Raw genomic sequence first — 24,530 nt, forward strand, 5'->3', positions numbered from 1 at the left:
GGGCTAGGAAAAATGTGGAACGAGCCTTTGGAGTTCTGCAATCCCGTTTTGCCATTGTTCGTGGACCTGCTAAAGGATGGAAACGTAAAGAAATCACTGATGTCATGAAAGCTTGTGTCATAATGCATAATATGATAGTTGAGGAGGAGCGACAAACTGGTCGGCAAAGCTGCACTTTTGAGGCAATGGGAGAAAGAGTCACAGTCTCTCGTACTCATGCGGAAGAACTGAGCTCTTTTATTCAGATGACTCATCGGATTAGAAATTTCGATGAACATGATCAGTTTAAACTTGATCTAATTGACCATGTGTGGCAAAAGTTTGGAAACGAGTAATCCATGTCTTTGTAATGCAGCTATCAATAAAAATATTTATGCAATGAGTGATGTAATCCATGTCCTCAACTAGCAGAAAGCAGTAAATAGTTCTTACAACTACAACATATAGCTCACATTACCCTAGGCCGCGAGCAAGGATCTCCTTCTGCTTAGCTTGGTAGAACTGCTTTTGAACATTAGTCATACCACTTGTGTCGATGAGCATGATCCTCTCATCAAATTCAAACTGTCTCCGTGCATCCTCCCTCTCGTTTCGTGCATCCTCATTCTTTTTGAGTGCAATCTCCTCTTTTCGCAATTCCAATTGTTGTGCATAGCGAGCATTTCTTGCCGCCTCTTTTTCTCATCCTTCTCTAGCTTTGCTGCCCACACAGTTTCTAATGACAGCTTGCAAGCATTGTCATCAGCTTTACCTCTCTTGTCCCTCTTCACACCATCAGGTCTTTTCTCATGTTCAAGAGCATCAGTGTGTATCGAGGTAGCATCAATACGTACCGAGGATGCATCAGCCGGATCATTGGTGGCTGTGCCCGGACTTGCATCAATGGTCTTCTTTTGTTTCTTAAGAGAAGTTTCAACTTCTCTTGTCTGCCACTTTGGATACTTCGAAAACTCTACATAGCAATGCATCAGTGTGAAAGGCTTCTTTTTTTTAAGATCCATTTCCTTGAACAAAATGTGTGCATCGTTTGTCTGCACATATAAATATGTTGTTAAAATAAGCACAACACATATAGAATATTGCACATCACATATAGAATTACAAGAAAGGCGCATACCTTTTCTTGTATAGTCCTTCCACTTTCTTGCCTATTTAAAATCTGCTGAAGGCAACCATAAAATTTAGAGGTCTCTCTGTTAATCATTGTGTAACGGCAATTGATTGCATTAGCATTACGCTCCGGCCATGATGATTCCTTGTGTGTGTTGTAGTACTCTAAAATTCTATCCCAATAAGCATCCCGGTTTTGATCTGTCCCAACAATATCCAAACTTATATTTGCTGTTGGTGGGTAAACATATTACTGTTGGGCAATTGATAGAACTTCAAATAATTATGACGATATCCAGACAATGATCATTATATAGGCATCACATCCAAGACTAGTAGAACGACTCCTGTCTGCATCTACTACTATTACTCCACACATCGACCGCCAGCGCTTTGGCCATGCCCTATGTCTCCGCTGGCCTTGGCTCTCCTCGCGCCACCCAGGAGGCCATGGGTGGGCTCGGACCTACCATGCAATGCCGGGGACTACTCTCTTTTCACGGCAGCAACCTTGGTCAGCATCGGGGACGGCACGACGGCCTCCTTCTGGCACTCCCCATGGCTGGGGCCGGGAACGCTCACCCAGCTTTTCCTGCGGCTGGCTAAGCACGCCCGCAGAAAGAACATGGCGGTGAAGGCTGCCCTCACAAACGATGCATGGATCAGAGACCTAGCCCATGGCTGCACCGAAGACCTGCTCCATGATGTCCTCGCCATGCACAGGAGGCTGCATGGCGCCGTTGGCGACCTCCAGGATGACACCCCCGACTCCATCAGTTGGATCCACGAGTGTTCGGGCCAATACTCAGCTAGATCAGCCTACCAGATGCAATTCCTGGGCACGACGATCACATGCTTTGATCGGATCATCTGGAAAGTTTGGGCCCCCGGCAAGATCAAGATGTTCGCATGGCTCTTGCTCCAAAACAAGCTTTGGTGCAACGACAGGCTTCAACGGCGCGCCTGGAAGAATGAATACTTCTGCCAGCTATGCAACCGGAACCTCGAATCCTCCAAGCACCTGTTTTGGGAATGCCCAATGGCAAGGAGAGTCTGGGAAAGAATCAGCACATGGATGGGCTGCTCCACCCTGGCGCCCAAAGATAAATGGGAGAACCAACAGCACACTTCCATTGTGCTTGAAGCCCTGGAAGGATCAGAAGCAAGATGGCGAAAGGGGGTCAACACACTCATGTTGCTCACCTGCTGGGAGCTATGGCAGGAACGAACAATGCCACCTTTAGAAGAAGCATTCCAAGCATCCCCAACATCGTCACGAGGATCACTGACTGCATCGAGCTATGGCGAGTCGCGGGAGCAACCTGCATTGACAGCCCCTTCGGGGAACCACCATGAAACATAAACCATAGACTACCCTGTCGCTTGAGGATTGCCGATCTGTGGCAAGCCCTCTGATCCTCTGGATCATCACCACCTTGTTTTTTTCCACTGCTTCCTGCTAATGATCAATGAAAAGCCAACATTGCTGGATCTTTTAAAAAAAAATCATTGCATGCTTGGGTTGGGATAAGAATGCACTGTTTCTAAATAATCTCACTCTTGTCCACTTGAATCATTGCAGTCGTCAGAAAAGTTGTCTCCATATTTTCTCGCACTTTTGGCAGCAATGTGAGATAAGGCTAGCAAACAACGAGACATTAGCAAGTTTCTCTGTTTGATATTACTCTCTTAGTCCTGAATTATTTGTCTTAGATTTGTATACGTACGGATGAGCTCAGAGAAAGCTTCAGTGTGTGAACAAGTCAGATCAAGCTTGACTGTGTTTCTTTTGCTTCCGCGTGTACGTGTCTACTGTTTCGGAGAATTTTAAACCTGAAAATCTGAGTTATCTTGTGTAGTGAATGGTGCGGAAGTAGAGGCTGGGTTTAATACCCTCCCATTTTCTCCAAGTTTTCTGTACCTCCTTTTCGACAAAAATATCCTCCTGATTTGTTTATACAAGGTCACCTTGTATTCAAAGTCTAATTTTGATTATTGATTGGACCAACATAATATGAGTTATATACCATCAAATATATGTTGTTTTAAACAGATAATTTATATTTTGGTTGGTTAAGTCGACTTAGGGCATCTCCAACGTCATGATGCAAGTCAGACTCACTATATGTTCGGACGCGACCGCGGATATGCGTACGGAACCAGTCATCCAACTGCATGCTCGGAACTACCACGCATGTTTCAAATGTAAATTGAATAAACCGAACAAATTTAATGCAGACTGAATGATTTTCTTACAACGTTCAACATATTACAACTAAACTGGGTGATATTTGACAAGTTCAACTAAAATTGAAACAACCTCACAAAAAACTATGCGAGGTCGTCGTTGTTCGCTCTGTCGCCGTCACCGCTGCCGTCGTAGTCATCATCGGCGTGGTCCTTCCAGCGGCGGAAGGGAATGTAGGGGCTGTAGCAACCCTAATTGGCCGCCGATTGCCGCTTGTGGAGGAGTCAAACGTCTTCCTCTGCCACCGCATGCATGGCTGCTTCGACCACGGATGCCGCCTCGGTGCACCCGCCCTCAGCCTGCCCTTGCCCGTGACAAGGGCGGCAGCCCGCAATAACTCAACCACACCAATCTTGATGAGCTAGTCGCTGAGGCGGCGTCGACACAACACAGACGTCTCCACGATGGTCCTAGACTGATCCTTCGCCCAAGCCAACGCAAGGTCTGGGTCATTGCAGACCTTACCAGCGTGACATCCAACGCCGCGAACGCGGCCCAGCTCTGCGTGTTGTGCCGCTCCTACAATGTCGCTTCCCTTGCCGCCTACTCTTTCAACATCGGGCGCTCTGCGACATCGTTTTGCAGCCGTCGAAACCGAGGTAGTGCAAGAGGCGTCCATGTGCGCTCACGAGGAACGGGGAGCCTTCCTCCTCCTTCTCCTTCACGGTTGTGCCACGTCAGAGGCGGCGTGTCGGTGACACCGGCAAGTCGAACATGCCGAATGTGCTGCGTGCCAGGGAGCGTGGCTCCTCCTTTGCCTTCTTCTTAAGGTGGTGTCCGATTTGAACGATGCGGTTGCACCGGAGGAGGAAGGCTCCTGCTTGACACGGCAGCGACGATGGTGCCTCCTGTTTGACGCGGTGAAGAGGCGGCCAGGATAGCGCCGAACCGTTGGGATTCTTTTGAGCAAGTAAATAGACTTTGATTAGGAAAAAAAACAAGCTGCTGAACTACGATACCTCGCTTGGACACGGGAAAAAACGTGTTTCCGCCTGGAGTTTAAACATATAATTTAGTATATTTTGTTGCTCATATGCACTTGGCAGCCATTGAGATCAAAAGGCGGCTCTCTCTAAATGGTAGTGATTCCTTTTCTGTTTTATAATCGTGATCGGGTTACACCCGAATATATTTCAAAAACGAGTTTCCTCCTCCGGTTCTTGGGCACCTGCTTGGGTATATAGAGATGTCGGCATCACAGTCTTGTGCTTGTACTATCTCTGTCCTGATTTATTGACCTATTTTGTATTTTGTGTCAAATTTTGACCTTAGATTTAATTAAAAAAATGTTAGTGCATGTCATAAAAATTAATATCATTGAAAAGTATGTTCGAATACCAACCATATAATAATATGCATCAATATTTTGTTAGTTAAATCTATGATCAAAATTTGGTATAAAATATAAAGAGGAAGAATAGGTAGTCATACAGTACAAAAGATTCCCCACCGAGAAGAAAAAGTGAAAAACAGACTGGAGTCAAATCAACGTGAAACAGCAACACGCTTACCTCCATTATTAAAAAGGTTGCAAGGTGGTGCTGGACGAGCAAGCAACCCAGATCCATCGCCGTCGCCGACGAGCAACTCGTCTTCGCCGCGGCCGAGCAAGCAACCCAGACCCATCATCGTCTTCTCCAGCCTCAGGTCAGTGCTACGACGCCATCTTGCTTAATTCCTTGCTTTTTTTGTCCCACGGACATCGAGCAATGCTCTTCGTTGCTTTTTCTACCATGGTTCTACCAAAAGTTTTACCGACTTAGTTCATTCTATCGACGGTTTAAATCATGTAAGAATAGGATTTCCCTCCATAGTCGCCTGAATCATGTCAAATCGCTCTCCATTGTCGCATCAAGATCCAGGCCCAGCAGTATTCTTCCTCTGCTTTTCTTGCTCCAGCATCAGCTTTCTTCTTCCTCTGCATTTCTCGCCCCGGCGGCCGCCTCTGCCCACAGCCCTGCCGAGGTCCTGTTCCTGTCCGAGCCCTGCCGGCGACGCCGCGACCATCTCAGGCCCCGTACCCCCACCAGTCAACTTGCTGCCACGCCTCAGGCGCGGTACTGGTGTCCCCGTCTCACCCTGGCCTTAGAGCATCTCTACTGGAACGTGTAAATTTAAACGTGTATATCTCCATATACACGTCCATATACACCTTGCTAAATTATACATTTCCGAGTATTTCAGTGGAACGTGTAAATTAGGACGTGTATATTCCAACGGCTATATTTTCAAACGGCTATATTTCCAACGGTCATGTTTCCGATCTATATAAACCACTCCTACCACCTCTTCCAGCACACTTCTCTCCTCACCTAGATTTTTCTATCGTTTCTCACGCAACACAATGAACACATCCACTTGGGACATGAGTTCTTCCTCATCTTCATCTGGCGACGATGAACTCATACTTGCAGCATTCGCCGAGCGCGAGGAGGAAGAGAGGAAGAACGCTCGACGCCATGGCGGTTCCAAGCATGCACGTCAGTCAATCGATCGAGGAAGAGATGCCGGATTTCTTCTTCTGTGGGACGACTACTTCAAAGAAGTTCCTCGCTTTCCCGAACATTTTTTTCGACGAAGGTTCGTAATTAGTACACTTCTCTGCTTTGGTCCTTTTTTCATTTCCCTGTCTCATTTAATTTTTATGCACAGATTTAGGATGTCGCGTACTTTGTTCAACCGCATAGCTGATGGTATACTTGAGCATGACTATGATGATTATTTTACGCAAAAAAGAAGTGCTTCTGGAGCTCTTGGGTTACATCCTTTGCAAAAGATGACCGCGGCGATGCGGATACTAACATATGGAGTAGCAGCTGATTATGTTGATGAGTACATCCGGTCCGCTGAGTCCACTAATTTAGAGTCTTGCAAGAAATTTGTGATCAAAATTTGTGAAGTTTTTGGGGAAAAGTACCTGAGATCTCCAAATGAAGAAGACATTGCTAGGTTACTTGCAATAGGGGAGGAAAGAGGATTTCCCGGTATGTTAGGGAGCATAGATTGCATGCACTGGGGGTGGAAAAATTGCCCCAAAAAATGGCATGGCATGTTTAAAGGCCATGTGAGCGAGCCCACTATGATCTTGGAAGCAGTTGCTTCACAAGATCTTTGGATTTGGCATGCTTATTTTGGTTTACCAGGGTCTCTGAATGATATAAATGTTCTTCAACGTTCTCCTGTTTTTACAAAGCTAGCCGAAGGCCAAACTCCTCCAGTGAATTATAGCATCAATGGCCATCAGTACACAATGGGGTATTACCTTGCAGATGGTATCTATCCACGGTGGGCAACATTTGTGAAGAGCATACCAGCTCCAACTAGCAGAAAGCATAAAACTTTTGCCAAGAAGCAAGAGGGGGCTAGGAAAGATGTGGAACGAGCCTTTGGAGTTCTGCAATCCCGTTTTGCCATTGTTCGTGGACCTGCTAAAGGATGGAAACGTAAAGAAATCACTGATGTCATGAAAGCTTGTGTCATAATGCACAGTATGATAGTTGAAGAGGAGCGACAAACTGGTCGGCAAAGCTGCACTTTTGAGGCAATGGGAGAAAAAGTCACAGTCTCTCGTACTCATGCGGAAGAACTGAGCTCTTTTATTCAGATGACTCATCGGATTAGAAATTTCGATGAACATGATCAGCTTAAACTTGATCTAATTGACCATGTGTGGCAAAAGTTTGGAAACGAGTAATCCATGTCTTTGTAATGCAGCTATCAATAAAAATATTTATACAATGAGTGATGTAATCCATGTCCTCAACTAGCAGAAAGCAGTAAATAGTTCTTACAACTACAACATATAGCTCACATTACCCTAGGCCGCGAGCAAGGATCTCCTTCTGCTTAGCTTGGTAGAACTGCTTTTGAACATCAGTCATACCACTTGTGTCGATGAGCATGATCCTCTCATCTAATTCAAACTGTCTCCAAGCATCCTCCCTCTCGTTTCGTGCATCCTCATTCTTTTTGAGTGCAATCTCCTCTTTTCGCAATTCCAATTGTTGTGCATAGCGAGCATTTCTTGCCGCCTCTTTATCTCATCCTTCTCTAGCTTTGCTGCCCACACAGTTTCTAATGACAGCTTGCAAGCACTGTCATCAGCTTTACCTCTCTTGTCCCTCTTCACACCATCAGGTCTTTTCTCATGTTCAAGAGCATCAGTGTGTATCGAGGTAGCATCAGTACGTACCGAGGATGCATCAGCCGGATCATTGGTGGCTGTGCCCGGACTTGCATCAATGGTCTTCTTTTGTTTCTTAAGAGAAGTTTCAACTTCTCTTGTCTGCCACTTTGGATACTTCGAAAACTCTACATAGCAATGCATCAGTGTGAAAGGATTCTTTTTTTAAAGATCCATTTCCTTGAACAAAATATGTGCATCGTTTGTCTGCACATATAAATATGTTGTTAAAATAAGCACAACACATATAGAATATTGCACATCACATATAGAATTACAAGAAAGGCGCATACCTTTTCTTGTATAGTCCTTCCACTTTCTTGCCTATTTAAAATCTGCTGAAGGCAACCACAAAATTTAGAGGTCTCTCTGTTAATCATTGTGTAACGGCAATTGATTGCATTAGCATTACGCTCCGGCCATGATGATTCCTTGTGTGTGTTGTAGTACTCTGAAATTCTATCCCAATAAGCATCCCGGTTTTGATCTGTCCCAACAATATCCAAACTTGTATTTGCCCATGCTGCTATGAGAACCTTGTCCTCATCACTAGACCAATTTTTGCCTTTGTTGGATTTTCCTTTCTTTGTTATTGCAGAACGATGCTGAGTTGATGGAGTTGCCTGCTCTCCAATTGGACTTTCTAGTTGTGTTTGCGTGTAACCAAAATCAAGGGTGTCCAAGAAGCTTTGGTCAGTATCCATCTGCAAGCAACCAATGCACAGCTATTTTAGACCACAATCTGGCATCAAATTGACAAGCAAAAATTATTTTCTTCTCCTTCCAAAGAGCTATGCATCTCCCCTGCATCTCCTCCCGGCGCTGCTCGTCCCTGCATCTCCCCACGGCGCCCCGCTCGTCCCTGTATAGCTCCCCCCCACCGCCCCTGCATCTCCCCCCTCCCCCCCACCGCTCCGCCCCAGACAGGCGCCCAGCCCCCCGTCCCTGCACAGACAGGCGCGCCCGGCCCCCCGTCCCTGCACAGCTCCGCCGCCCAGCCCCCCGTCCCCAGCCGCCGCCCCTGCATCTCCCCCCTCCTCCCCACTGCTCCGCCGCCCAGCCCCCACTCGTCGCCCAGCCCCCCGTCCCCGCCCTCTATTCTCACCAGGGCGCACGCCGGCACCGGCGCCGCCGCCAGATCGGGCTGCAGGGCGTGCTGCCGCCGCCCCTCTGCTCCCGCTCGCGAGAAAGGAAAAAATGGTTACCTTGGGCAGCGGCCGGAGAGGAGACGCGACGGCGACCTTGGGCGGCGGCCGGAGAGGGGCGACGACGACCTTGGGGAGGCGGCCGGAAAGGAACGGGAGCGGAAGCGGGAGGCTTTTTTCGGTCATGGGAGCGGGAGCACGAAGCCACGAGCATGGCTCGGTCGTCTTTAGTCCCACGCCAGGTACGCTCGTGGGAGCGACGTGTATAGGTGCACGACCTGATACACGATCCACTGGGAAAGCTTTTTTGATTTTGATCGTGTATATTTAGCATCCACCTCCATATACACCATCCACTAGAGATGCTCTAATATGTTGATATAGGCTCTGGTTGGGTTCTTGTGTTGGCGGGTGTCAGAACCAGAACCCACCACACGCACTTGATGATTTTAAATCATATAGGATCCAATATAGTCAATTCACATTACAAAGAGGTGTGTAAATGATTTAAGTCTCACAACATAATTAAAAAAGAAGTCTCACAACATCAAGTGCACTTTAATTTAGTCAACAGAACAGAACTCGTTGCATCACTATATAGCCTAGGCAAAGGACCAAAGCAGTAGAGTAAGAAGGCAACGTCACATAATTTTTCTTCCTGACAGAGTATAAAGAAAGAATTTGTTTTAGCGCAGCCTCCTGGCGTCCCGCACATTCTCGAGCAGGGTGAGGATGTCGCCATCACGGAGCAGAATCCACCACATGCACTTGATGATTTTACAAGTAGAAGCGATCCAGATTTATACTCAAAACATAGGATTCAATATAGTCGATTCTCATTACCGAGAGGTGTGCAACAATAACATCAAGTGCATTTTAATTTCGGCAACAGAAGGAAACTCATTACATCTCCATAGCCAAGGCAAAAGACGGAAGCAGTAGAGTAAGAAGGCAACAGCACACAATTTCAGGAGTACTTCCGAAGACAGACAGGTGAAGAAAGAAAGTGCTTAGCGCAGCCTCCTGGCCTCCCGCTCAGACTCGAGCAGGGTGAGGATGTCGCCCTCCCGGACAGGCCCCTTGACGTTCCTCATGATGAGACGGTTCTGGTCGTCCAGGAACTTGACTCTCACCTGGGTCACCTGACCCCTGGACCCGGTGCGGCCCATCACCTTGACCACCACTGCGAGCTTCACCTGCGTATCCATGCTGCACAAACCATTGCAAGGGATTGCATTAGGAAAAAACCATCAGAAAGAAATAACTAATCGACTGTTCTAGGCAAAGCACCAGAACAGCTAGTATACAACTCCATTGCAGTTGAGATAGATCATACATACAAGAGAGCACACAAATGTTCCTTACTATTTGGAACATGTCTACCGTGTGCCCAAAGCAGAAACACTGCATCAAAAACAGAAACCAGAGAAATTATTGGTCTAAAACCACTGCTAAAAAAACAGATAAATCTACTGGTCCAAACACTGAATTAGAACGAACAACAGTTATTAACACTCGCAGGGAGTGACTTGCTTCCTGCTTCCACAGTTATTTCCACACTTCGGACTAAACGGCTAGTTGTTTGCAGAAAATGCTACTGGTTCTGGGAGGCAGTTCAAGAACCGTAGTTACCACAACAATTCTCCAGCGCTCTAGCACCATCAGGAGTTCAGTCTGACCACGAGGATCAGCATCTGATCGAGGAGAAGATCAGGGACATCGAGAGGGCCAGGGATACGTTGAAGATCAGGAACCTGAAGAATGAGCTGATTGCAGCTAACACTGAGTTTAAACATTCAAGGTAAGTGATCAGCAACAGTGAGAAGAAGTCTCTGGTAGATTGTGCTCTAAGCCAGCTGGACGCGCACAAGAAACTATTGAAATGTGATTCATAAACACTGCAGAGTTGCCTCTGTTTAGATGCAAGTTTCAGAAACAGAAACACTGCAGAGTTTGCCTCTGTTTAGATGTAAGTTTCAGAAAGATATCATTTTCCAATAGGGAAAGCAGAAGCACCATTCGAAACAACGAACTGATGCGCCATTCCAATGCACTAACAGTTCTAGGCAAAGCAGAAGCACCGCCAGAACAGCTAGTGTACACTTCCATTGCACTTGAGAGTACACAAATGTCCATGTATGCAGATCAAAATAAAACTAAAATAAACAGCCCCTGTTTTGCAAGTAAATGGGCTATGTTAATACTCCCTCCTTTCCGGTTTATAGGTCCTGCGTGTAAATCTAGCTTGTCTATTTTACCAACATAATAGTACCACACATCATATACCACAAAAATTTATATCATTAGAAAGTAGAACAAATGTTCAGCAAGAACCAGTAAGGTCCAAGTATGGCTCCAACTAAACTATGTTTTGCACACACTAAGGTCCACCAATTTCTCCTCTGCACAAATCTTCAGCAAGAACAAGGATATATATCAACGATTTTGCAAGCAAGAACCCCGAGGCTTACTTGAGATCTGAAGAGTAGCTGCCAATATCGGTACAAAACTAGGCATTAAAAGTGGAAGATGAAGCAAGCATCTCTCAGAATCATCAATACGCCACAAACTAGACATGACGGAAACTAAACTACCAACGAAATCAATCACAGCAACTAAATCGATCCAGCACAAAAAACGAAACGATAAAGCTCACAGATCCGTAGAGCCACGGGTGAAGAGGCGTAGGGGAGGGAGGGACAGGAACCTTTCTTTGGTTGTTGGCGATGGGGATCGCTGCTTCTGCTACAACGGACGGAGGCGGCGGCGCAAGCTGCTTCTGCTTGTGCTACAACGGACGGAGGCGGCGGCGCAGGGAGGGAGGAAATAAAGAGAGGGTAGAACCCAAACCCTAGCGCCCGTCCAGTTGTTAGGTTGCGCTGCCGGCAGCCTTGGTTGGGCTCCTGGTCCTTGTATGCGAGCAAATGGTCTGTTGGGCCCCAAGCCCAAACAGGTGCAGCTTTACTTTAGTAGATACACTTTCTACCGCTCAAAAAAAAAGTAGATACACTTTCTTTGATTGCTAAAAAAACACTTTCTTTGTCTAAAAAAAAGTAGATACACTTCCTTTGTCTAGAAAAAAAGTAGATACACTTTCTTCTTTGCCTAAAAAAAGATACAATCTATTCTTCTTTCTTCTATATAGTCCGAGGACATTTTCGTAGTTCGAAGACCTAGGTGACACCCCTATGAAAAAAAAGATGATTTTCATAATTTGAGGACCTAGTGCATGCCCCTGAAATAGTTCAGTGACCCACAATGCACTTCACTCTATGTGTAATATATGCAATAATGTTCAAAACCACAAACATGTGTTATATTTGAACTAGAAGAAATATTTTTGACGAGAATAGCAGGAGCTCATGTGAACATTTTTTGGTGTAGATGAAAACCAAAGGACTGGGGTTCTGATTTTTATTTATTTTTAATTTAATATAAGGGCAATTTGATTTGAAATTGAGGAGCAAAGTTTTTTTATCGTTCTAAAAACTAAATGAGAAGCACCGCTAACACGGTAACAAAATGAACTGTACATTGATTTTTCCATCTTTTTTCTGGGCAAACCTGTACATTGATCGATCCCAGAAAAATAATTGAGAAGCTCATCGCCGGAGTTCATCAGAGCTTTAGTTCGCGTCGCCGTTGAGCCTGGGCACGTGCCCTAGGTGCCCGAACGGTAAAATCGCCCCTGGTCACATGCTTGATGATTCTGCATAATTCTTTCATCTCTGCTAATTTTTGTGTGTGCTACTCGCTGTTGCTCACTCTACAGGATGCAACGGCGACGCTCTACCGAAACAACCAACATGTCTGCTGGTAAACTTTATAATCGAGTGATGGTCCTAAGGACCAAGTTTCTTTGGGAAAAGCAGATTAAAAAAATGTGCAACGACCTTATCATCTGACAGTTTGTGCATCAAGTCGCTGTCAGTTTGATGTGTTGATGCATCAAGTTACAGTGCACAGTATGTCATGTAACAACATCGAGAAAAAAACTTTCTCCCCTAGATACAGTTTGGATTTACAAGAATACGACGGTGACGGGTTGATGATGATATGACTAAGAGGATTGGAAACATCAGCCCCACCAGCGTGCTTCACAAACTCAGCAGGGGTGAAGAAGTTACCATGGCGAAAACAGACTATGCAGGTGCACTCAGTCGTCTTCCCTGTCCCAGATGCACTCAGGCTCTTTATCTTTCGAGTAGACCATTGGTGTGTCGTCCGTCCTGTTGCTGGTGCTGCTAGTCTTCATTGCCAGGGACCCAAGCGTCTTCAATGGAGGATGCTCCACAATCTCATTCTTTGGTGGACTTCCAGCTGCTGTTGTCGTTGAAGGAAGAACCACCTTGTTCTGGTTGGTGTTTTTAGAGGTCGGACTCCAAGCGGCTGTGTATCGATAGTCTGCACTTCTGTCAAGGCCTAAGAACAACAAAGGAAAGATTTGAGTTTCATAGATGAGCAATTGCAAATAGAAACTAGGACACCAATTTATGCATATTTCAACAAACATACAAACAGAAACTTTATGAAGAATTGCATTAACTATTGTGTACTCAACAAGCAGATAAGTCCAAAATTACAAAGGTAACACATGGATATGCTATTAGAACGATTATTGAGCTCAAGACTAATTTGGACTTACAAGTCTCTTGAATTTGTGTCTCGACACTTATGTCCTTTAGACATTCTTCAACAAATATCTGCCCTTGGGGATCGCAACTCCACTGAAAAAAGTAAACAAAAGATGTCAAAAGAGAATTTAAATCTCCTATGTTATAAAGTAAACCACTTATGGAATTCATATGGGTTATTGCTCTCAGGGTAATTGCATTTGATATAATCATCCTAAAGCGCATGACATGTGAAACCGTTAACAAGCACTTACACAAATGTCAAATGGTAATGTAGCCAAACAAATCCAAAATTCAAAACCATTTCATGTATTTGGTAACACCATAGCGTACTGTGGAAAAGTTTGGGCATAATGATCTGTTGTCCCTTAGGATCACACACTTTTTATATATATGAAAAACGATGGTCAAGGAATCTGAGGACAGGTCTAGGGGCTCGGCCAAGAAACTTACTCCACAGCCTGATAAGTCGGATAAGTCGGCCAAGGGACCGCCGATGTCTGGAACACCGACAAACACTTTGCGTTTTGGCTCTTTTGCTCCTCATTCTGCTCCTAGTCGCTTGTGGAGCATGAGGGTGGAGACGGATGATCCGATGGAGTCAGAGCTGCCATCGTTGTTGGAGGATGCCTATGGAGCACCGACTTCTTCCACACCAGCTGCTGTGGTGCCGTCGCAGCCGACTGAGTCCAGTGGGATGGGCGGGCAGGAGGCTCTCCTATCTCCCACGGCGTCTCCTCGTTGCGATGTCACCCCGTTGGCGAGGTCTGGAAAGGTGGTGCCAGGTGTCCTGGATAGTGACAGGCCAAGCGGGCGAGTCAGAGACCTGGGAGGCCGGGGGACCCCTACACCTACGTCGACTCCCCGGGTCGCCAGACAGTGCGCCTCGCCGCAGGACCATGGGCAGGGAACCGGGTTGGGGGGGGGCATGGGCAGGAGGCCCTCAGGTCCCCCCCCCCAGCCTCGGTGACTCCCGTCCGCGTCGACGACCACACGAGGGCAGCTAAGCAGGAGGCTCCGCACCTTCTTCCTTCGCCGGCGCTGGATGGTGGTGCTCCTACCGCGCCCATTTCTACACCAACTTCGATGGGTACGCGTGTTGCTTCGGGAGTTTCTGTCCGGGAGCGGACTATGGATGAGATTATCGCTTTTGGTGGGATCAAAGATCCGATGACGGCTGGCAGGCGTGTCACTGACCGGATCCAAGATCAACCAGATGCGGACGACCTGCAGTTGGGGCGTGCCATGAGGGCGGCCAAACTTCGGGATGTCGAGGCAACTACAGGTATGTCGGTTAATAAGGGTTGTTCCATTTTGCATTTTTCAGAGCATGATATTTTAGATAAAGCCAACAACATAGGAGTTTCTTTGGGTTCGAACGCAAAGGAAACTGCGAAGTCGATTAATGGCCTTCTAGACTTAGAAGTGGAGCGGGCATCTTATATTATTCGAAATCTACCGGCGGTTAAACCCATGAATAATGATGAAGTGAATCAATTAGGAATTTCGACTCTACAAAATTTATGTGACAATCTAATGCCACCATCTGAGGCCGATGGGGACCTGCTAGGTTCGGACACTAAGGACAGTGTAGTGCCTATGTCGGCGGAAGATTTCATCCCTAGTCACCATATTGACGGAGATACGTCAAGTGTAGGGGGTAAGCCCAAATGTGCATGGAAAAGGAAGGTTTATCAGACTTCGGCTGTTCGGAGGAGTGTTAGGGTTGAACTTAAAAAGAAATTCCATGATGATCTATGAAAGGAATCTTTTGGAATAGCAGAGGTCTAGCTGACTTGGCTAAAAGAAGGTTTCTTGCCGAGGCATCGGTAGAACAGCAGCTCGATTTTATTGCAATCCTTGAAACTGGCAGAGATAATTTCACCTCACAATTCCTCGGAACTCTGTCCGGTGGAATTGATTTTGACTGGCACTGTCTACCCCTTAGAGGAAGATCCGGTGGGATATTGCTAGGGGTTAGGTGTGAAGCACTTCAGGTGCTCAATGTGGTCAGGGGAGACTTTGTGGTTAAGTTCCGAGTGAGATCAAAGTTAGATGGCTTCCGTTGGTCCCTTGTAGCGGTGTACGGACCTGAACTCAAACCGGATTTCCTAGCTGACCTAGTTAGGATTTGTGGAGACGAGAATCTCCCTATCTTAGTTGGTGGAGATTTTAATATTATACGAAGGCCAAAAGAGAAGAACAATGATAATTTTGATGGGCGGTGGTCACTTATGTTTAATATGATCATCAAAAGCCTCAGTTTGAGGGAGATTGAGCTTACGGGTAGACAATACACTTGGGCTAATTCGCTACCTACTCCGACTTATGAGAAGTTGGATAGGGTTCTTGCTAGTATTGAATGGGAACAGAAATACACATTGGTGTCGGTTCATGCGATGCAGAGGGCAGTCTCAGACCACACACCGTTATTAGTGGACTAGGGAGAAGCAACACATCCTGGTAATAAGAATTTGTTCTCTTTCGAACTAAGCTGGTTTGAAAAAGAGAACTTTATGGCCATCATTGCACGTGAATGGTCAAAGCCAGTTGCTGGCCAAACAAGCATAGAGATATGGCAGAACAAGATCAGGCATCTAAGACAATTTCTTAGAGGTTGGGAAAGGAATGAGAGTGGCATTTACAAAAAAGAGAAAGAAAGGCTCATTCAATTAATTGATTCCCTAGACATTAAAGCAGAGGGGACACTGCTAGACGTAAATGAACATGCCATGAAATCTGAAGCAGAGCAAAGCCTACGAGCTCTTATGAGAGAAGAGGAACTCAAATGGGCATTGCGGGCTAAGACTCTCAAGGTTGTTCATGGAGACGATAATACACAATTCTTTCATATGATTGCGAATGGCAAACATAGAACAAAGAAAATCATCCAGCTCGAGCAAGATGAAGGAACCATAGTGGGACATGAAAACCTTAAATCATATATTTCTAATTATTATAAACAATTATTTGGGCCACCGGCAGAGAACACGGTGACCATGAATGAGTTTGACACTGGAGATATTCCTTAGCTCATGTCAGAAGAGAATGAGATCCTAACTGCGCCTTTCACTGAAAAGGAAGTGCTAGATGCCATATCACAAATGAAACCGAATAAAGCACCGGGACCAGACGGGTTTCCTGCGGAGTTTTATAGGAAATGTTGGCATATCATTAAGGATGACCTGATGCCTATGTTCCACGATTTCTTTAATGGGCATCTAGAACTCTTCCATATAAACTTTGGTACGATTACTCTACTGCTAAAGAAAGAAGGGGCGATTCATATCGAGCAATTTAGGCCGATATGTCTCTTAAACATGAGTTTCAAGATATTCATGAAGGCGGGGACAAATCGGCTGACGCGGATCGCCCATTCGGTGTTTCAAGAGAGTCAGACGACCTTCATGCCTGGTAGACACATCCTAGAAGGGGTAGTTGTTCTACATGAAACGATCCACGAAATGCATTCGAAGAAACTAGATGGGGTTATCTTTAAAGTGGATTTCGAAAAGGCTTATGATAAAGTGAAATGGACGTTTCTTCAGCAAGCTACGCGCATGAAAGGTTTTTCTGAAGCTTGGAGGAGCCAAGTGGATTCTCTTGTCCAAAAAGGTAGTGTCGATATTAAGGTTAACGATGATATAGGCCACTATTTCCAGACGCACAAAGGATTGAGGCAAGGGGATTCCATGTCTCCGCTCCTTTTTAATATAGTGGCAGATATGTTGACCGTGCTTATTGGCACGGCTAAGGAGAATGGCCTAGTAGATAGTTTAGTTCCCCATCTGGTAGATGGTGGAGTATCCATTTTACAATATGCAGACGACACTATTATATTCATGGAGCATGATGTTGCAAAAGCTCGGAATATGAAATTGGTGTTATGTCTCTTCGAGCAATTATCGGGACTTAAAATAAACTTTAACAAAAGTGAGTTATTTTGCTTTGGTAGGGCCAAAGATGAGCAAGATACTTACATACATTTGTTCGGTTGTGAATTAGGGTCAATGCCTTTTAGCTATTTGGGCATACCTATTCACCATCGGAAATTATCCATTAAGGAGTGGAAGTGCATCGAGGATCGAATTGAAAAGAAGCTTAGTTGTTGGAAGGGCAAGTTAATGTCCTACGGTGGTCGACTAGTACTCATTAACTCAGTCCTGACGAGTATGCCGATGTTTCTGTTATCCTTTTTTGAGGTACCTAAAGGGGTACAGAGGAGACTAGACTTCTTTCGATCTCGATTCTTCTGGCAGTCTGATGAGGCCAAGAAGAAATTCTTCTTAACTCGCTGGGATATATTATGTCGACCTAAGGATCAGGGAGGTCTCGGTATTGAGAACCTGGAGATCAAGAATAAATGCCTTATGAGCAAATGGCTTTTTGGGCTTTCGGTAGAGAACGACGAGATGTGGGCACAAATCTCACGAAACAAATATCTACAGTCCAAAACTCTAGCACAAGTAAACATGAGGCCGTGTGATTCGCCTTTCTGGAAAGGGCTAATGAGAATTAAAGACTTATTCTTTCATAGAACCAAATTCATTGTTGGCAATGGGATGTCAACACGATTTTGGGAGGATACATGTCTGGGGGAGACGCCTTTAGCCATTCAATATCCAAGTCTATATAATATTGTCCAACGTAAGGAAGATTATGTTGCCACGATATTACAACCGGTCCCTTTAAATATTCAGTTTAGGCAATCTTTGGTTGGGGAGAGATGGAATTCATGGATACATCTGGTACGGAGAGTGATGGATGTTCAATTAACCGACCAACTGGATTCATTACATTGGAGATTGACCAAGAATGGTTTGTTCACTGTCAAATCATTTTATTTGGACCTAATTAACTTTGGCCCACTCCGGAGATCCATTCATATCTGGAAAGTTAAGGTCCCCTTGCGTATAAATTTTTTCATGTGGTTCGTACACAAAAAAGTGATTCTTACCAAAGACAATCTGTTAAAACGACATTGGGTAGGCAGCTCACGATGTTGTTTTTGTGATAATAATGAAACAATACAACACCTTTTTATTGATTGTCTTTTGGCTAAATTATTGTGGCGAACAATTCATATAGCTTTCAACATTGCCCCTCCAATTAACATTGAAACATTGTTTGTGACGTGGTTAGATGGGGTGGACCGTACTACTGCGGCTCATATTCGAGTTGGAATATGTGCATTATTGTGGGCTATATGGAACTGCAGGAATGATATGATCTTTAACAGGCAACAAATTTTAAACTTCTTGCAGGTTATCTTCAGAGCTACCGCATGGATCCGTACGTGGTCCTCACTCACTCCTATGGAATTCAGGAAGCCGCTGGTTACTGGGTGCAACCAATGGGAGATGGTAGCACGGGTTATATTCAACCGGTTTGGATGGCGGTCGCTTAACAGGATAGGAGTCTAGGTCTCTAGTCATGTTACTATCACCGGTTGTAATCTTGAGGCCTTTTATCGTTTTGTCATCCTGCTCCTTTTGCGAGCTGTAATACTTTGAGAACTGTTTGATCTTTGAGACTTTTAATAATATGGCTGCATGTATCGTTCAGATGCAGAGGCCGGGGCCACGCCTCCTTTTCCATTTTTTTTGAAAATGATGGTAACTAGACTAGCAGACTCCAATACTGTAACGCCCGAGCGAAACCCACAGAAAAGTAACTCCTCAATGCATCTCATATTTACCTGGGGAAGAATATTATTCCACGAATTGTTGTTAAGAAACGCAAGTGGAGGACTTGAGTTAGGAAAATTAGTGTACAGGTCTTGGCCAGAAGCAAGTAAATCGAGTTGATAATTTCCTGGAGGTGAATATATACAAAGTATTATCATCTGCAATCATTCATTTATTTGGTAGTAGAGGAGGCTTCAAGCACTAACTGTTACCTGCTGCCTGCAATGGATTCTGCATGCTAGGTGGTTGGCCTGTTGGCGAAAACCAGTCATGTTCATTTACTTTGGGGAGGAAACAGAGAAATAAACTTGTCATGTTGATATAAATCATAAACTTCAGGGGGCAAACAGAGAAATAAGCTATAATTTCCAGCCTTTACCATGTTGTGTTGCGTGGGTGCTGGTTGGCTGCACCAAGTTTCGCGTTGGAACTGGAGGAGAAGCTTTTTTATCCGTTTTGTTTGGTGCTTGCTCTGAAAAGAAACAATTTGCCCTTGAAGCAGTGTAAATAAGATAAAGGAAGACAAATGACAGAAGGTTTCACCATTCCCTAAATCAGCCGTGATCAGTTTTGAGGCAGTAAAGTAACAAAATAAAATTGTGGTATCAGGCATGCTGCTATTTATGAGACTAGATTATGTAACTTATCGCATGTAGAAAAAAAGTCAATCATGTTTTAGTACCTATATTAAGGTAATAACTGATAGAATATTCAAAGAAATTATCATTACTTTTTGTCTTGCCTTCCTGCACTTTGAAAGGATTTGATACTCCTTCAAGAATTCTAGTTTCTGCAGGCCCTGTGATCCTTACTCCAAGCTTAACTTCCCTTTGCTGTGAATTATCCATAATAATGGCACCTTCATGATCGCAACTCCCACCAATCAGATTAAATGTACCATTTTTCACTAGACTTGTCAATGTCGTTGTTCTTGGTGGTTTTATTATGCTTTCCTCAAACTCCTCTTTCAACCATGAATCTCGTATTTCATTAAACCATCCTTCAATGACAACTAGCTCAACCCTTACTGAAGCAAGACGGTGGTCAGGCGCAATTGGATTGCCACCATCATACATGACAACTTTTATGTGACCTCCACCATCCTTACAGTTTCCTTTTTGTAAATTGTTCTGCTCACGTTATTTTCAATTACTAGTCGGAATCTTGTTGATTGGCTTAGTTGGGATCTGCACCAGCACATAAAAGAAGATACATTAATTTCTGACAGAAAATCAACAGTGAACTGTTCTTAATCTTATAGTATAAGCCATATAAGAAAAAGCTTGGTTATAAAGTAGCTTAGACCCATCTTATTGGCAACACTGATTATTTGGATGCCTATTTCACTTGTGACACAACATGCTTCCTAAAGTGAGTGGTAGTGGCACTATTGTAGCAGTTTAGACTACGTCAAAAGATAATTAGACTGGAGAAGCTCCTGAAATGAGAAAACTGATTGAGAAAGAACATGAACACAAACAAAAGAATTTGTTTCAACATTTCAAATTATACTCTGTTGTCTACATATTCAGTACTAGACCCTAGATTGTACAGTATGAACTTTTATTGGATTTCCATGAATTGCACAACAGAACTGTACACCTGTATAATCTGGTTCAAAAAGTATGACTTAAGAAAGTACAAATTATACATGCTCATTTGGATGTTTGTATCACTTATAATATGAAGCATCAAAAGTACTACGATATCAACATGTATGGAGGTAGTCTGAAGTGTCCAGATATTTGAGCACCTTAACTCTGTAAATCTTGAATTGTAAACAGATGTTTTCGCTGAAGGAAGTTTAGTACATTTTTTGCGAGTTCCAAATAGTCATTTTTCTAAGAGTAATTAATTTTTTAAGAAAAATGTTCCAGTCCTAGCTTTACAATTATCTTCCGGGCATCCTGGTTCAATCATAGATAAAGAGACTCCTCACCTCTGAGATGTTACTTCAGCACACCCTTCTTTTGGCATCTCTTGGATTTTTAATGTGAGTTCTTTGTGTTCTTCCTTGAGTATTATGGGATCTTCCTCATCTTTACTCTTATCTTTTTTCCTCTTTGCCTTAAGCTTTTCAAATTTTCTTTTGAATTCTTCCTTCGTGCTCACTTTAACCTATGAAAAGACGACTCAGTTTATTACCAAACATTATAGAGAAAGTGAGTACAGAGATACCATCCCAAACGTGGATCTTAATACAAAACGGTTATGAGAAACGTATATATTGTGAGACAAGGGGATAAAAGTCATTAGTGATGATAGGCCAGGGGAGGGGGGGGGGGGGCATGTTTACTTACATTGAGCAATGCTTCGAGAGATGTGATCCGATGACAGCTTGATTCTACAGAAGTATAGTGAAATAATGGTATGTCAATTGGAGATAATGCAACTACATGAAACTTTGGAACACATGATGTACTGATGTACATATAATATTAAATAAGTTACAACTGGTTTGAGGCTATATTTATTTGATAATTGGCAACCCTCCAATACAAGTGCACCAGACATTGGCAAACTGACCACCTGGATATGCTCAGTTCACCCAAAAATTCAAGCACACGAGAAAGAGACAGATAAGGAACTCTCATGGTCAATCAATTCCTCAATTACTGTAAATGTTTTTAGATTTAAAATGCTAAAAAAACGACAATGACATACTTGCAGCAGTTCCAATTACTACAGGGTTGAAGAGTTTCAAAAAAACATACTTGATGAAAAGTTGCAATACATTAACTTGAATACTAGTGAACTGCAGAGATTACCCCAGTCTATACTCTTTCTCGGAAGTGTATGTTAGAATTTTGTTAAATATCTTACTTCTTGGTCTAAATTTTTACTTACTACTTAAAGAAAAAAATCATATAAGGACTGCAATGTTTTTACTGTAAAATTTCGGGGTGAAATGTCCTACTTAAATTGGATGAGAAATCATGTTCAACCAAGAAGATTAGTGAAAAAAATTGTACCTTCCCCTAGGCGAACTTTCACAAGAAATGGGCTAGTGATTCCTTCTTGAACACTCTCTCCTCTTACACTTTTAATCTCAACACCCATCTTGAACTTTCCAGTTCTGGCATGGAAGGAGGAAGTCTGGAAATAGACATCACCAAGGTCAGCCTCTCCATCAGTCAGGGCCAAGACACGATCACCTCCAAGGCTGGTGGTTCTTTTACAGATTGTGGATGCACTAGGCAGGCACTGAATTCCTCTGATGTCCAATAATCTTGACCTTCAGCATTGAAATCACCATGAAGTAGTACGATCTCCACAGAAGCTGAAGATAGTGGACCTGATGTGACTACCAGATTGTTCTCATCATACAAAGCTACCTTTAAGAGATTTCCATCCTCTGATTTGATTTTCTCCCGTGTGAAGTAGTCATTGCACACCGTATTGACAAATCGAAATTGATATTTGGTCCTTTGCTTCTTAATTGGTGGCCTGAAAATGTTAGGTACATGAATAAAAGTTAGTAAGATGGTTGTCATGATTGACCACCGGCCAATGTGATCTTGTTTCCAGCAGAAGTAACGAAAACTTCTTAAATAAAGAGAGAAAGCCTTGGATTAGCGAACGCACCCATCATCTGAATCATATGGCTCAATGGGCCGAACGAGAACACCTCTCCTCTGAGGAGTTTGTGTGGCTCGACTCGTAACACTGGTAATTATCTTCCAAACAGAATCGTCTGATGAAATACTGGCCAGTAACTTATGAGTTTTATCCATGAGGCTCGTACTGGGGAAATCTTCTTTATAAAACCCTGATTGTGTGCTATACAGCGGCATGAGATGATCAAGAAAGTTCCAGTGTTTCTTGAGCTCCACATGAGGCTCATCCCATTGAAGTAGCACTTGACCATATCCAAATGACGCATCTACATTTACAAAAAAGTTACACAAGATAGTCAGGGTTTAGCTTGGTACAAGTCATTTGATTTATTGCAGTTTGGTTCCAACAAAATTTAGGAACTGAGTAAAGTATAAGGTAAACTTATTCATCTGCAAATTAAGAAATATAAACAAACAGACATACCAATGTTATGATTAATTATTTTTTACTCGGCAAGCAGTCAAGTCCAAAATTACGATGATATGCTATGAGAATGACTATTTGAGTTGAACTTACAATGCTCTTCAACTGGTGGCCGGACATTTGAATGACTTATATCTTCAACAAATGTTTCCCATCCAGGAATGGAATTCCCCTGAATAAAGTAAACAAAAGATGTCAAAAGAGAATTTACAAGATCCGATGTTAAAGGAAACCACTTATGTAATACATTGACACGTCAATTTTTTATATGGGCTATTGCTCTCTAAGTAATTGCATTTGATATAATCATTCTAATACCCACGACAGGTAGAACGGCTAACCAACACTTAGACAAATGGTAATGTACCCAAACAAACAAACAATTCAAAACCATTTCATGTGTTTGATTTTCGACAAAGGGTGAATTTTATTGGCTCAAAATGAAGTATCAAGAGAATGCAAACACAATGAGCAGATGCGACTACATCATAGCTAGGATGCATACAGTAAACAACAACACACGCACACAAGAACATGCTAGCAAATAGCAAAGTCATATAAAACCGAAGATGTGCGTAGGCGAGGGAAAAAACCAGACCGATCAGATCCATAATTGGCAAACTACATCAATGACCATATCCGCACCAACCATGTCATGACACCACACGAGTGACGATGTTCTTCAAGAGTAACGCCTTCAAGAAGGGAGCGACGCTCAATTGCCGCTACCACTGGATCCAACCACTCATGGTCTGAATCTAGGGTTCATCCTGAAAAACTAGTTCGAGCATATCCGAGCAATGCCTTCAACAAGGTAACGACGTAAAAACATCGTCATTGTCGGGCATATCCATCTCGGGTAACCTCAGCTTTCATCCCAGATCTCGAGACTGGGTACTCGAGTAGCACCACCATCAAGTTACTCATGTGTTGTCCCCACCACTTTTTCACAATCACAACAGCTACATCTGATGTGTGACCGACGCCTTCACCCCTTCTGCATCAAGTTGCCATCCAGAGTTTGCATCCCAACATCGAAGTAACCATCAGATCTGTAGTGAGAAACCCTCACGAAGACCTTTCGGTGGCCACCACAATCCACAGTGAGGCCGCTGCTGGGACGAGATGACCCAGTCATCGGTAGGGCCCAGTAGGCAGCGACGCAACGGATCTAGGCATAGCAGCCACATAGGCGACGACGACGCATCCCAATCAGGGCACCCACTTCATGACCAGAAGGGGCCAGCCGGCAGCACAAATCGGCGTTTCTTGGAGCGAGCAACCGGAGCCAGGACTGGCCCGGGGGATAGAACCACCATGGGGTCCGTCGAATCTGGCCCACCGCACACCGGATCCATGGGTGTGCGGCCAGATTAAGCCAACTTCAACGAAACCGGAGCAACGGCGGCCGTCATCGTGCCTCGTCTAGCCACGCCAGATCTAGACGCGAAACAGATAGAGAGGTCTACCCGTCCTCTGCAG

The 24,530-nt window shown here is 44.1% G+C and overlaps 1 protein-coding gene and 2 pseudogenes across 1 annotated transcript; all 3 read right to left on the reverse strand.

The window, feature by feature from the left end:
* Positions 1-291: 291 nt before the first annotated feature.
* LOC125547390 lies at positions 292-1,511 on the reverse strand (annotated as a pseudogene).
* Positions 1,512-7,104: 5,593 nt separating this feature from the next.
* Positions 7,105-8,872, reverse strand: LOC125547391 (annotated as a pseudogene).
* A 628-nt stretch (positions 8,873-9,500) lies between these two features.
* LOC125546356 (40S ribosomal protein S28) lies at positions 9,501-11,410 on the reverse strand. Its single transcript, XM_048710601.1, has 2 exons — positions 11,394-11,410; positions 9,501-9,895 (listed from the first exon to the last, which is right to left on the reverse strand). Exon 2 carries the CDS (start codon positions 9,892-9,894, stop codon positions 9,697-9,699), a length of 198 nt encoding a protein of 65 aa, XP_048566558.1. The 5' UTR covers position 9,895; positions 11,394-11,410; the 3' UTR covers positions 9,501-9,696.
* Positions 11,411-24,530: the final 13,120 nt, after the last annotated feature.

Source organism: Triticum urartu, chromosome 3, assembly GCF_003073215.2.
Source record: "Triticum urartu cultivar G1812 chromosome 3, Tu2.1, whole genome shotgun sequence".
In the NCBI taxonomy this organism is placed as follows: Eukaryota; Viridiplantae; Streptophyta; class Magnoliopsida; order Poales; family Poaceae; genus Triticum; species Triticum urartu.

Excerpts from the sequence above, each read along its gene's own strand:
- LOC125546356 (XM_048710601.1), bottom strand. The coding sequence starts at position 9,894 with ATGGATACGCAGGTGAAGCTCGCAGTGGTGGTCAAGGTGATGGGCCGC.